The sequence below is a fragment of the Mytilus trossulus genome, chromosome 11 (genome assembly GCF_036588685.1).
Source record: "Mytilus trossulus isolate FHL-02 chromosome 11, PNRI_Mtr1.1.1.hap1, whole genome shotgun sequence".
NCBI lineage: Eukaryota > Metazoa > Mollusca > Bivalvia > Mytilida > Mytilidae > Mytilus > Mytilus trossulus.
This window is the reverse complement of record NC_086383.1, coordinates 40,631,538-40,646,493: the sequence shown is the minus strand read 5'-3', so window position 1 is coordinate 40,646,493 and position 14,956 is coordinate 40,631,538. Positions and strand designations below refer to the sequence as shown.

Below are 14,956 nucleotides of genomic sequence, written 5' to 3'. Positions count from 1 at the left end.
ATTTAACGATTAAATTTCTTTTGACAAAAAATTGAGTGGTTTCCTTTTTTCACGATATTTATTAGCCTTTTTTTTTAAATGTGTCTAACATGTTTAAGAACAATACTTGTGAATTCAATGGCCACGTTTTTTCTAAAACACTAACTGTTATCTTTCGCTTATACTCTGTACCAATAAATTCATCAACGGTTTATATCAGACACTTGTATTGCTTTGTTTGTATCCATTGTTGTTTCCTTGACTTACAAAAAAGTTTAAACAAGTCACTGTGACAGATTTGTTCACTTATCAATGTGTACTATTGATTTACTCTATAACAGTAACATTTTTCAATTCTGTACTCGAAATTTGTTGACCAATTGCTAAAGTGCACTTTGAAAATGAAAATAAAAATACTTTTTCAAAGAAGCACTTTGACGGATTAAAAATTGTCGTGGTTTTTTGTCATCTGATATATAATTGCGTTTATATGGTTATAATAAAATATCATTATAGAAGGTTTTTTCATAGTTTTATCTTTTTTGTTTATCATTGCAATGGAGTGTGCTCCATAGCTTTTACTGATGATATTTTTGATACTTTTTTTTTCACTTTCGAGTTCGATCTACAAAAAATGAGAAGATACAAAGGGACCTAACGGATCATATCGATAAATATAAGACAACCCCTTGGCCATACTGTAAACGACAAGGAGACACGAAACAGTTCACAGTATACGAAACAAAAATTAAAGACTAAGCAGAACAATCAAAATCAACTAAAAGCGAATCAGAAAGGTGTCACTCAAAGTTTATCATTGAACCATTGTTGAAAAACCTGTTATTAGCAGCAATACTTAATCAAGAAAATCATTTAGGAACACAAACACTGAAAAGTGATATGTATCTAATGCAGAAGTTTAAGATGTGTTTTCATAGAATGAAACTTAACTAAGTTATCCAAGAGCAACATTGAATTGATTTTGTTGTTACAGTTGAGTTCTTAATGGCCCCTCATTGTCAATGTTGTCAACTTCGTGATGTGAAGAAGTCTCTTTTAATTTCATTTCAAATCGTATGACTGAAAGCAAAATTTTGCAGTTCGTTGATGTCATTTAGAGCGGTTTTTGATTAAATAATATGTGTGTGCTGTGTTGAATTTGAATAATGGTTCTCTTTTGAACTGTTTTTTTTTTTTACAAATTGCTCCCCCTACCAATATATGCATCCATACACTGAAAACACTATATCGTGTAGTCGTCTATAAAAATCCCATAGATGAAAATTACGAAACAAATCAACCTACAAAACTAACTTTTTTTATAACAAACAATAAACAAAATATAAAAAATATGACAGACATGAACCAACAAAAATCACTGTACTACAGGCTGTTGACTTGGGACCGGTACATAAAGAATGTGGCGTGATTAAAAATGTTAATAAACACTCCCCTAACTTTGGACATTGGGCTGACAATGCAGCATAAGAACACAAATAAAAATCAGTTGAAAATGAGTAATTTAACCCGTCATATCTATATGCCGTGTACATTTTATTATTTTGAACAGGTTATTACATGTACAAAAAATGTGTACAAGTAATCACTTGTGTGATGCCATCATACAAGTTATAACTAGTACAAATACAATTGTACAAGTAATTACTTATTTATTCTTATTTATTTCAAAATCAGTCTGTTCCTATTGTATCCTACAGTTACATCAAACCCATTGCACCCAAAGCATTTAACAATAAAGAAGCATTGCGGGACCTTGACTGAGAACAATACCTAAAAAAAAAACTCCGACATGTGACTGTTCCCACTCGCCTTATAATTACAGACCCTCATGTTATAACTGGGTATCTAAACATAATTCAACATGAAAATCTCCGAAAGGTGATTTCTCATGGTCCCAAGTTTAGAGAACCCCAACACATCAATTGGAACCATAACTTCAAAATGATTATGAATTCCATTGAGGAATACGCTAGAGCATGGGCTAAACGAGAAAAAGTTGAACTGGACCCTTTCTCAGAATGGGTCGAAACTATCAGGTCTCTGATAATCCGTCGCATTCACAAGTTGAACAAGAGTGCACACACTGAAATGTCTAGCCTTCTTTACTAATCATTGATATGATGTTGATAGTTCTAAATATAAAGCTTTATTAAAACTGTCACATAAACTCAACATTAATCAAGAAAACTAAACATTGATCAATGAACCATGAAAATGAGGTCAAGGTCAGATGAACCATGCCAGGTAGAAAGGTTCAGCTAACAATTCTTCCATACAACAAATATAGTTGACCTATTGCTTATACAATACAATACAATACAAATATGTTTATTATAGTGACATTGTGTATAACAAAATATGTACAATACTGAAATATTTCAATCAAATTACACCCGGCCCAATGGACCTATAAGTCACTTCAAATAGATACTATAGTATTAATTCAGATTGTCATCAGGAATTTTATGTACATGTTAATTATTTAAACATAAGTTTTGTCTGCGTTTTGTTAATGATTGTTCTAAGTATCGAGCTGTTTTTCGAGGATAATCTGACAATAATAAATTTAGCTTTTCACTGTTTTTCACATTCAATACGGTTTCACTAAGTCCAGAGAATAAGTGATTACGTAGTTCGTTGTAAAATTGGCATTCAATCAGAAAATGTAGTTCATTTTCAACATGTCCGGAGTCGCACATTCTACATAACCGTTGGTATTCAGGCTCGCCAACAAAACGTCCTGTTTCTAATCTTAGCGGAAGAATGCCACATCAAAATTGGGCCAGTACTGATCTTTCTCTTTGTTTTAAATTTTGTTCAAAATATGTTTCTGTTACGGGGCGCCGAATGGGACTCTTGTGGTTTTGTACTCAAAATTCAATTTTGTACGGACAAAAGTGACTTTTGTTCAACAAAAATGAGTTCAGTTTAACAAAATTTGTATCATACTACAAATTTAAAATTTTGTCATACAAAATTATCTATCAGCGGACAAAAGTCACTTTTGTCATGACAAAATTCATTTTTGTAACACAGACTTGACTTTTGTTACCTAAATTGAAAATTGGGCGACAAAAGTCAATTTTGTATTCAAGTTAGTTTAGTTTGGTTGCTGTGAACTAATTTGCATACAAAATCGACTTTTGTTACACAAAATTGACTTTTGTGAGACAAAATTGACAAAATTTACTTTTGTCTCAACAAAATTGACAAAATTGACTTTTGTCTCATAGTGGAGCGGCTTAGTACTGAAATTTGACAAAATCATGCAAATTGTGATACAAGCAAGGGATTTGTCATAGACGTTCATTAGGAAGTACTTAATCATATTAGAAGGGTAGCCAACATGTTTTCGATTTTTTTCACGGCGGCCATCTTGAATTCAAATTTGACATCATTTTGCTCAATCTTTGACATTGAAAAACTGTCCTAACCATTTTAAACGCTATATATTTCATGAAATCTATTTGAAATACAATAAAAGGATATGAAAATATGTCAAACAGACAACAATTGAAAAAAAATCACCACTTCCGGCTTGGGTCGAAAAAGTTTGTACACTCGAGTGAAATAAAAGTGGTATAGATATATGATAAAAATGTCCGTTTGATATATCGATAGTTATATGAGACATGCTGGAGGATTAATATGTGTAATAATCTACGATATGTTCCGATGTATTCCGTTTTAACAGCTACATGAACACAATGTTGTACAGGTCAAGCCAGCTTTATAACACTTACATCTACCAGAACAAGTTTATTTGCAGCCACATTTGTGTAACTCCTGACAAGATGCAGCAATTGCTGCTAATTGTGTCCAATGCGGAATCCACATTTCATCTGCGTTCTCTTTAACCCATCCCCGATCACCACGACTAGGTAGATGTTGATCATGTATGACTGCCTGTCCCCATACATGGACACCTTGGTATGTAGCTCGTTTGGTATGCTCAAGCAGTGCAGCTCTAGTTGGTGGAATAGTGTCAAACTGTCTTTGTTTGCGTGCAAACAGTTCAAGTCTGCATTCGTTGATGTCAAATGTAGTTGTAGTTCTGTCGTACATAATCACAGCAAATGCCTCTATCAACTCCATATCAGCGTCACTGACCAATTCAGGTTTCTTACTCAATCGTTCAAAAACTTCGGTTACATCATCAAATATTTCCCACGTCTGCCATGCCGATTTTTTCCCCTTTTCATGAAAAGCGGAGACCGTGTCACATCCAGTAAAAGCATGAAAAAATAGCAAAGCTTCTGTTTTAGGACCAAGAGCATGAGGAATTTCATGAATCGGAAGCCATCTCAGGTCTTTTCCTTTTCCAAAGGCAACCCAAAGTTTTTCTAGTTTAAGTGTGTTGAAAAGAGACACCGCCAAAACCACTACATCAGTGTCTGAGCTGATTATCAGTGAAGACTTACACCCTTTACAGCTGCACTTTTGATATGAACAAATATCCTTGTGTCTGCTCCCTCGTGATTACACGGACTGAGATTGTCATGGTCATCATTAGAATTTGTCATAACAATTTACAGAGAATTTATTAAAGGGCATTTCACTGTTAAAAAATCAAATCGTGTTTTCTCAAACATGGCGATAGACCAGGCTCATGAACAGAATAATGCTATTGTTAAAGGTGATGGTGGTGCTGTAGGGCTGACCGAGGACCCCGCCGCATTGCGACGGTGGATGATGGCCGGGCCAGAAATCAGTAGACTGATAAGCCAGTTCGAGGACTATTCTTCTAGAAGAAAGAACACAGATGAGAGACATCATGACAATTCTATGTCTATGCAAAAAGATTTCATTGACAAAGTGAGAAGTCTTAAGACTGTCATGAATGATTATGGGAATCTATTTCTAATCTTGAGGATTCTGAAGATATTTACAAGATAGACCGTAAAGATATTGTACAAGCAGGTTTTTTTGTTTCTAATGAAGCCATATCGCGAAGATGAATAGGAAGCCATCTAGCATAGTTGATATGATCAAGTCCAAAAAAGTATGGGATCAAGGAAGACAACGTTTGTTTATCAAGCTCAAAATCCGCTTCTCGTAATGATCGAATGTACGAAAAAACCAACAGCTGAATTTCAAGAACCGAATACCAAAACTCAAAATGAGGTCTAACTACTTTTCCTTCTTCACACCATTGTATAAAATTGTCAAATTCTATTGATTCATTAGGATCTTCGTTATTAGAAAAAAGTAAAAACACAAAAATACTTAACTCCGAGGAAAATTCAAAAAGGAAAATCCCAAATCAAAAGGCAAAATTAAAAGTCCAAACACTTCAAAGATTCATAATCAGACATCAGTAAATCAAACAATACACATGCGGTTACTTGATATGCTAGGCTAGTTTTAGGAGTATTAGAACTTGACAAGAAAGATTCTGCAGTCCCAGAGGATGCAACATCTGCTTCTGATAAAACCTCTATCCAACTGCTATCCCACAATAGATCACCCAAAACCTTAACACATGCCATCTCAATATGTAATCCACCGAACATAACAACGAATTTGTTTTCACCGTATTCATTTGGCCATTCCCATTGAATTTGCTTTGCCAAAACAAATAGCGGTTGGTCTGTTGTAATGACTGGAGTTCAAAAACGACAAAACATCCCTGACCTTATCCATCGAATGTTTTATGGAAGCAACTGAGTGAGTTTGTTCTTGAAATAATGGCATTAAGCAACTTAGACTCACTTCAACAGTTGGTCCACGTCTCTCTGAGGAATGAAATGATGACCATAAAATATTTTCGGACGTAATATCTTCACTTGTTAATCTCACCGTATTTAACCACTGATACTCATTTTGCATACTTATGAACAGATAATCGTGGTTAAGTATATAAGTAATATCGTCAGGCAGAATGAGAGGTTCTGGTTTTGTATTAAGATATGCCGGTTTCATATTCATATAAGCAGCAGGGAGTTCATGTACCTTTTTAGATTTTGGTTTGTGTGTAGGTAATATTAACTCATCCCTTCTAACGCCGATATCATCTTTCATTGGATGTTGTAAAATATAGATTCCGGTCCCATGAAAAGATGATTTTGATGTTGTTGAGCTTGGGTTGTGATCTATGTTGTCGACTGCAGCTGTGGTAAACACTTTGCTCTTTGATAAAGGCGGGCATACCACACCTTCATTTAAATAACGTTCAACAACAGCTTCACCTAATTGCGTTGATATTTCTAGTACCCGATCGTAAGAGATACATAACCCATGTTGAAATAATGTGTCTATTAATTAGCTGTCTTTTCCTGGTTTTTGCAAAGAGTAACAGTCCAAGATACACACACAATGGTGTCTCACGATCGGCTGAATGTCTTTGTTGTACAGTAACATTTTGGCTGTTTGGGTGATAATTGAACATTAAAAGTTGGGCCAAAGCTAAGTCAGACTTTGTAGAAACGTTGTCTAACTGCGATTTGACATCAGGTCCATGTTCTATCATTTTCACCAACTGTAGCAATGGAGGGGGTATGCTATCATCAATATCTTTAGAGACCAAGGATCCAAAAAAAGTTGTCTTCGTTGTAGCTAATTGGCAGCGAATCATTTCGGCCGTCTTTGCCATATGCATGGTGTCATTATAATCACTAGCAAACGGTATAGCTGGTCCTATATCTTTTTCAAACATCAAAAGTACAGCTCTGCCCTTTGTGTGTGCTTCTAATTCTGGCATCTTTTGCAAAAGCTTGTCCTTGAGTCGAGTAGAATGTACCTGTTCAGAAGAAGAACCAAGCTGTGCCAATCTTTCCTTGTACAGGTTTGCTAGGTCTGCTAATCGAAACACAACCGACTCTTCAGAGTTTCTTTGAGTTTCAAAAATGTATGTGACCAGCTCAGCTAATGTAGTTTCTTTCATTATAGGTTCCTCCTGTGTGCAACTGCTTTCGATCACTGTTTGTCTCTTCTTTGATCTCTCTCTATTATATACAGCTGCGAGACAAGACGGATGATACTTCATCTCTTGTGCTATAACATCACCACTACTCAGCTTTGCCAACAGTTGTTTATCCTGAAGAGATGTTGCACAATCCACTAGTCGTTGGTTTAGTTTCATTGTCATTGCCTCTCTTAAGACAGATAAAGCCATTCTGGAGAAAACTGGTTGAAAATGATGAATTAATGAAGTTTTCTTTGACTTGGTAGCTAGAAAATTTAATGAAGAGTTTACATGCAAATAGGTACTGCACACTTAAGTATAATATTTTTAAAAAAAATTGCCAGATTAAAAAAATAAACAAATTTTATAATATATGTAAACAAACTATTATAAGTTTACATTTTATAAATAACCACAGTGGCTTGTTTACTTAACTTATTTATTGGTTTACATGCATGGTTAGTTTACCCGGAAAACATTAACAGGTCCCTGAGTAATAACCCCAAACATAAATTTCTAATTATGTTATAAAAAAACAACCCTGTACGACAAACCCTGTAGACTCTATAATTATTTCACTTATTTTTTAACATGTTTAAGATTTTTGTTTTCCTTTTTGAAAACTATTTATGGGCTATTGAGTGTTTTATACTATAGCACTATTTAGTTTTTGAATAGGTTGCATTTTATCAACTTGATATTTTTCAATGAAGAAGGTAAAATATTTATTGATGAGATTGTTTTAATATTGTTTTATTTGTTTTATTAATAAAACATCAGTTAAGTTTGCAAAACCAGGGTACTGATAAGAAATGTAACCAAAGTAACCGAACTTCCCAAACTGGGGTATAGATAAAAAATCAGAAATGTTTGCATAACAAGAGTACTGATATGAAATGTTACCGAAGTTACCGAACCTACCGAACTGGGGTATAGATCAGGATCAGCAATGTTATCAAACATGCAAAACAATAGAACTGATTTGAAATGTTACCGAACCTGCCGAACTGGGGTATAGTTCAGATATCAGAAATATATGTAACACATCAGTACTGATATGAAATGTTACCGAAGTTACCAAACCTGCCGAACTGGGGTATAGATCTGGATCAGCAATGTTATCAAAAATGCAAATCAAGGGTACTGATAAGAAATGTTACCGAAGTTACCGAACCTGCCGAACTTGGGTAGAGTTCAGAAATCAGAAATGTTTGCATAACAAGACTAATATGAAATGTTACCGAAGTTACCGAACCTGCCGAACAGGGGTATAGTTCAGAAATCAGAAATGTTTGCATAACACTAACAAGAGTACTGATATGAAATGTTACCAAAGTTACCGAACCTGCCGAACTGGGGTAGTGATTAGAAATCAGAAATGTAATGAAACATGCAGACAGGAGTACTGATAAGAAATGTTACCGAAGTTACCAAACCTGCCGAACTGGGGTATAGTTTAGAAATTTGAAATGTTTGCATAACAAGAGTACTGACATGAAATGTTACCGAAGTTACCGAACCTGCCGATCTGGGGTAGTGATCAGAAATCAGAAATGTAATGAAACATGCAGACAGTAGTACTGATAAGAAATGTTACCGAAGTAACCGAACCTGCCGAACTGGAGTATAGTTCAGAAATCAGAAATGTTTGCATAACAAGAGTACTGATATGAAATGTTACCGAAGTTACCGAACCTGCCGAACTGGGGTAGTGATCAGAAATCAGAAATGTAATGAAACATGCAGACAGGACTACTGATAAGAAATGTTACCGAAGTTACCGAACCTGCCGAACAAGTGTAGGGATCAGAAATGTTACCGAAGTTACCGAACCTGCCGAACAGGGGTTGGGATCAGAAATGTTACCGAAGTTACCGAACCTGCCGAACAGGGGTAGGGATCAGAAATGTTACCGAACCTGCCGAACAGGGGTAGGGATCAGAAATGATACCGAAGTTACCGAACCTGCCGAACAGGGGTAGGGATCAGAAATGTTACCGAAGTTACCGAACCTGCCGAACAGGGGAAGGGATTAGAAATGTTACAGATGTTACCGAACCTGCCGAATAGGGGTAGGGATCAGAAATTTTACCGAAGTTACCGAACCTGCCGAACAGGGGTAGGGATCAGAAATGTTACCGAATTTACCGAACCTGCCGAACAGGGGTAGGGATCAGAAATGTTACCGAAGTTACCGAACCTGCCGAACAGGGGTAGGGATCAGAAATGTTACCGAACTCGGCGAACTTCGGCGAACGTTACCGAACTTTTCCCCAATCCTGTACCTGCCTGTCATTATGACGACAGATGGCGCTTGGTTTCTTCCTCGGTGTATAAGCCTCCTGTAAGTAGGAGCACCGCCATATTAAATATATAAATTATTTTTAATAAATTAGTTACAGCAAATGCGTCTAAAAGAAAGCAAAACAAAAATTGCATGTGTACAGGATCCCAGTTTTATTTTATTTACTAACGTGAACTTTCGTTCGAGAACGGAAACTATATGAAAATACATCCCGACTAATCCAGTCCCTAGAGTAGACGTAATCGATCTCTCCTAAATGCGAGGTTTATGAAATAGTAATTGGTCAGTGGAAAATAACGACTGGATTATTCAGGTCAATACAATAAGGAGATGTGGTAATAAACCGTATGATTGCCAATGAGACAATTATCCATCAAAGCGAAGTTCAAATAAAGTCGATTTAAGCAAGTATAATATAGGCAACCTATGACCTTCAACAATGAGAAAATCTAATACCATATACTAGTAGTCGGCTATAAAAGGCTATATCATTACTGGAAAACCCAGGTACTAGTAATAAACGATTCCTATTAATCCTAAAATGCTATTATCGAACCATTTTATTCTGACAGGAGGGGAAAGGGCTGACATATATATATATATTGATAATTTAATATACATAGATATAGGAAGATGTGGTGTGAGTGCCAATGAGACAATGCCTACTGATTTTTTCTGGTCAAGAAGCTTAAAAATTACCGCTACCAGATTTCCGTTCTATAACAGTTAACAACCAAAACAGACCAAAATGTTCACGAGTCCCTCGATCTCAACAGCTGCTTAACGCCCAGCATTCCCGATATGAACCCCACCCGGTGCCACACCTCCTTATTGCCCGGAAACCTTACCAAATCTAATATTTTGTTGATGTTTTGTTAATTTACTAAAATGATTCAAGATGTTAATCAATAAAGCTATTTTTTTTTAAATTTGCATGTCATATAAAATAAAAAATTCATTTGCAATGAATTCGTAACAATATAATCCTAACTCAATTGACAATCAATGCTGTATTCCGCCTGGCTATATATCCTGTCGAGCAGTCAGCCAGAATCCCAGGCTACCATTTTACTCTAAAAATTACCCAATACATATCCCTGGGCCAAACCCCAAATCATGTGCAAATATTTTCATGAGCCATAATATAAGTGTAAGCATATTGGAGATATTTGCCGCTGTCATGGAAATGGCGAGATGGCGAGATCTTTTCTCTGACAAGTCAAAGGAATAGGGTGTCACTTTGGTTAACAGTGGGTGTATAAGGGAGGCGGATGAGATTTTAAAAAAAATGTGTATAACCTCGCCGCATTTTTGCGCCTGTCCCAAGTCAGGAGCCACTGGCCTTTGTTAGTCTTGTATGATTTTCAATTTTAGTTTCTTGTGTTTAATTCGTAACTGTAGTCGACCTATGAAAGTAAGTAAGTGTACAATTCGGAGTTTAGTATGACGTCAATTATCACTGAACTAGTAAACATATTTGTTTAGGGGCCAGCTGAACGACTCCTCCGGGTGCAGGAGTTTCTCACTGCATTGAAGACCCATTGCTGGCCTAAGTTCGGCTGTTCTCTGCTCTATGGTTGGCCGGGTTGTTGTCTCTTATACACATTCCCCATTTCCATTGTCAATTTTATGTAGGTGACGCGTGTAGTAACAACATAAACAGTTTCATAGTTTTATGATCATGGTCATTAACAAAATATCCAGAGGGGACACCTCCTAATATAGTTCGATCTAGTACCATGATCATTCTAGATCTGTATCTGTATCTGTAGGAAAACATTGTGGATAGAAATACTGGCTTTAATACAACGGTAGAAAGAGCGCCGTCGATGTGTTGACGATGCACGAGAGCAGTTTCAGAACGACTGTCAATGCTCGGTGTGCGCACTACAGTTTCTCCAAGGTGGTTCCATTCGAATACTGTTTTTACGAAAAGAGTTGGAATATTGTGGTTTTTTGCTCGTTGAGATCTCAAAACTCTTTGTGTAGTTTTTGATATGCATTTTTTTATTCACAACATTTCTTTACTGATAATTGTTAAATTGGGCCCTTGGCAGCAATTCAGTGTTCTTTTTGGACGAAATTCTTTTTTGATTGCATGTCTGGTACTATAGCACTGGGAAACCAGCCCCTCGCCCACCTCGTACAGAAATATTAGCTTCTGGCTTGAACGTCTTGTCTGCATGTCTGGTAGTTTCAGTTTGGTGCGCGTGTTTGAGACGCAACCAACTTCTCTGGATTTGTAGTCTCCTGTTATAAATCTCGCGGGGTGGTCGCTGTATTCTTTCAAGCTCATTGATGTTTGTAGATGTCATCTGATGTGTACTGGTCCCATACTATTGACCATATGATATCCAATTATTGACCTGACCATTGAAATATATGCGGTTTTCTTGCATTTCGATGGACAATATCTCAAATTTCTTATCAGGAATCCTAGTATTAATTTTGCCTTCTTGACTACCGCGTTGGAAATGTTGGTAGTTCAATTTAGGTCCTCGTTTAGTTTTTTCTGGTTTCTTTAGATTTTATTACAAAATAGTGCATATTCAATACAGTTTTTATATATAGTATCCATTAATTAGGTGACTCATTTGAAATAATTTTTCATTCAGTTTGTTTTGCAAAGTACAAATATGATATAATAAAACATTTTTTTTATCTTTATTACTCAGGAGCCAAATAAATAAAGATTGTTCGTCCATTTGCTTCTTGTATTAAAACATCATTAGATAATTAAATTCTTTTCTGAAATTTTCATATTGAGATTATAATATTAAGGAATAATGAGTGTCAAACCATTTCTCCCATTATACATTTAGTTCAAAATTTGCGGCCCAGGACACTATTAGTATAAATTTTCCAACACCGTCTTATATTTCATGTATTTAGTCTTAGTTTGACCCGGTTAAATATTATGTAGAAATTTCCTGCCAAATGACAGTGTAATGTTTATTGGTCGTTATGGTTATGAATCTAGTACAATCTTGATGTATAAATGCATGGTTTACGCTAGAGGAAGAGTTAGGCAGATTTAGACGTTTGGCGGGGAAATTAGCGGCAGGGTCGAAAGTTATAGGGGTGATCGTAAGGGACTCTCTATGTTCGGTATCGGAAACAGTTAGAGAACACCCCTATCCGTAAAATAGTATATTCGCCCTGGGGTATATAAGAGAGCGAGAAACGGCACTCAAGGCTGTCGGTTGGCTGTCGATGAGCCGTCACCAGTCAACAGAGCGTACGTCAGTAATATTAAGACGCTTGGAGAGCTTTAATATTCAGGAGACACTTTGTACTGGGTACAAGTGAACGTACAGGTTGATAGGATTGACAAGGCAGGCTGTTCCACTCGGAGGACAGACTGTACCAGCCCGCACTGTCTGGTAGTGACAGGTTGTCCCACTCGGAGGACAAGTTGTACCAGACCGCTCTGTCTTGTATTGACAGACTGTCCCATTCGGAGGACAAGCTGTACCAGCTATACTGTCTCTAAGTGACACATCGTCCCATTCGGAGGACAGGCTGGTGTATTGTGTTATATTGTATAAACTTGTATATATAAGAGTTCATACTTACTTTGTATCGGCAAAGAGCCCGTGTATATATTTTGGTTCATTGTGCATAATATAGATAGTTGTTGTTTTTAGTATTACCATACTGTTTGTGGACAACTTGGATCCAAGTATTGACTGGAACGGACGTTTGGGATATAAACGCCTGGTTACACGTTACATATTTGGTGGCTAGCGGTTGGGATTCAAGTTGTCTATCAAATACTCTTTGATTGATTGATCGTCATTTAATTTATTGTCAGTTCACATCAATGTTTACTTTAAAGATTAAAGTGAATCAACCGTGAGGCAAAGTTGTAAGTCACGGCTGATTTGTAACACGAGCGTATTTATTTAATAAAAATTGTTTTATTTTGATTACACTGTATAGCAATAAATATGTTAAATATTGACGATCAGATTGCTGAAATTAGTTGGCAAATACAGTCACTTAGTGAAAGTACAATACATCATGGACAAGGTTTTATATCATCTACACCTTAAGATCAGGGTGTACGTCCGATGGTTGTTGAAAATAAAGATGGATATTTCAATGATAAGCAGGAATTAACAAAAAATCAAAGTACTGCTCATACTGTTTGCTCTGGTTTAAACAATGTTAAAATCAAACCTGAAAAATATGATGGCAATACTTCTTGGATAGATTACTTGGCACACTTTGAGATGTGTACCCTAGTCAATATGTGGTCTGAACACCAGAAAGGTTTGTACTTGGCCGTGTCACTGGTTGGACAGGCTCAAGCAGTCCTTGGTGATTTACCAAAGGAAAAGAGACAAATATTTTCAGACCTAGTATATGCACTGGAGGAACGCTTTGCTCCATCTTGTCAAACTGAACTGTATCGTGTACAATTCAAGGAATGTCGACAAAAAGCAAGCGAGACTTTGCCGGCCTTAGGTCAGTCAGTTCGAAGACTGTCTAATCTGGCCTACCCGACTGCTCCGTTAGAATTAAGGGACACGCTCGCCAAAGAACAGTTTATAAATGCACTAGTTGACTCCGAAATGAGACTGAGAATTAAACAGTCCCGTCCAAAAGGTCTTAACGATGCTGTACGGTTGGCAGTTGAGCTTGAAGCGTATAAGTCAGCTGAGAGCAAAACACTGAACAGTATAGGTCATTTACGACAGACTACTAGTGACGAACGGACAGACACACCTGATAGTCCTGTTACGGCTGTATCTATGGGACAATTAACGACATGGATGCAGACGATTAAGAATAATTTACTGGCCTTAACAAAAGAGATTAAGGATTTATTAAAGTCCCAAAGAAAGTTCCAACGGGGGAAGATAGATAACACACACAGTAAAGGGAAAAGGGGTGGCCCTTGTTTTAATTGTGGAGAAATAGGACATTTCGCGAGAGATTGTCTCCATAATATTCAGATACCAAGTACGGACGGAAAAAATAAGAATGATTTTATTACGGACGGTACGGTTAAAACACTAAAGTCTGAACTTACGTCTTCAAATAATGACAAAGGCGCTGTTGTTGTTTCAGCATCAGAGAATGCAGGAATGTTTGTTGAGCTGAGCATTCAAGGTGTACAAGTCAAATTTGTGGTTGATACTGGAGCTACACTTACTGTAGTTTCTACAAGAGTGTATGATTTAATTCCAGACTTGTGTAGGCCACATTTAAATGAAAATAAGTCACAGATTAAGTCCGTTTGTGATAAATATTTAAGCCTTAATGGAAAGGGTAGTTTTATACTTGATTTTGGTAAAGAGAAGTTTATATCAGTGGCCGTTGTAGCTGACCTACAAGTCGATGGAATTTTAGGTTTGGACTTCATGAAGAAAAATAAATGTCTGATTGACGTGTCTGCTAACGTATTACACATCGATAACGTTAAGGTCCCCCTATGTGTTCAAGGTACCCAAATTAGAAATGCTGAAGTTCAGAGAAAACAATGTCGGTTAACATCAGACACACAGTCAAAAAACGGACCGTGATTGTTCTAAAAGAGAACAAAGTCGGGTCAACACAGTTACAAGTAAGATGCCAGATATAGGTAGAGACTTGACTTTAAATGAGTTACAATTGAATGACTCGGACCTTAAACTTGTTAAGCGGTGGCTAGTGGAGGGTCAAAGGCCACAGTACAATGAGGTATCAAGTAAGGGATATTCTCTAAGGTCATTATGGAGTCAGTTTGGTTGTTTAGAAGT

General features: G+C 36.6%; 1 protein-coding gene across 1 annotated transcript; it reads left to right on the top strand.

Annotated features, from left to right (window-relative positions):
• The first annotated feature begins 13,282 nt into the window (after positions 1 to 13,282).
• On the top strand, positions 13,283 to 14,740 carry LOC134690049 (uncharacterized). The gene has a single exon (XM_063550021.1). It carries the CDS (start codon positions 13,283 to 13,285, stop codon positions 14,738 to 14,740), a length of 1,458 nt encoding a protein of 485 aa, XP_063406091.1.
• Positions 14,741 to 14,956: the final 216 nt, after the last annotated feature.

Excerpts from the sequence above, each read along its gene's own strand:
- LOC134690049 (XM_063550021.1), top strand. The coding sequence starts at position 13,283 with ATGGTTGTTGAAAATAAAGATGGATATTTCAATGATAAGCAGGAATTA.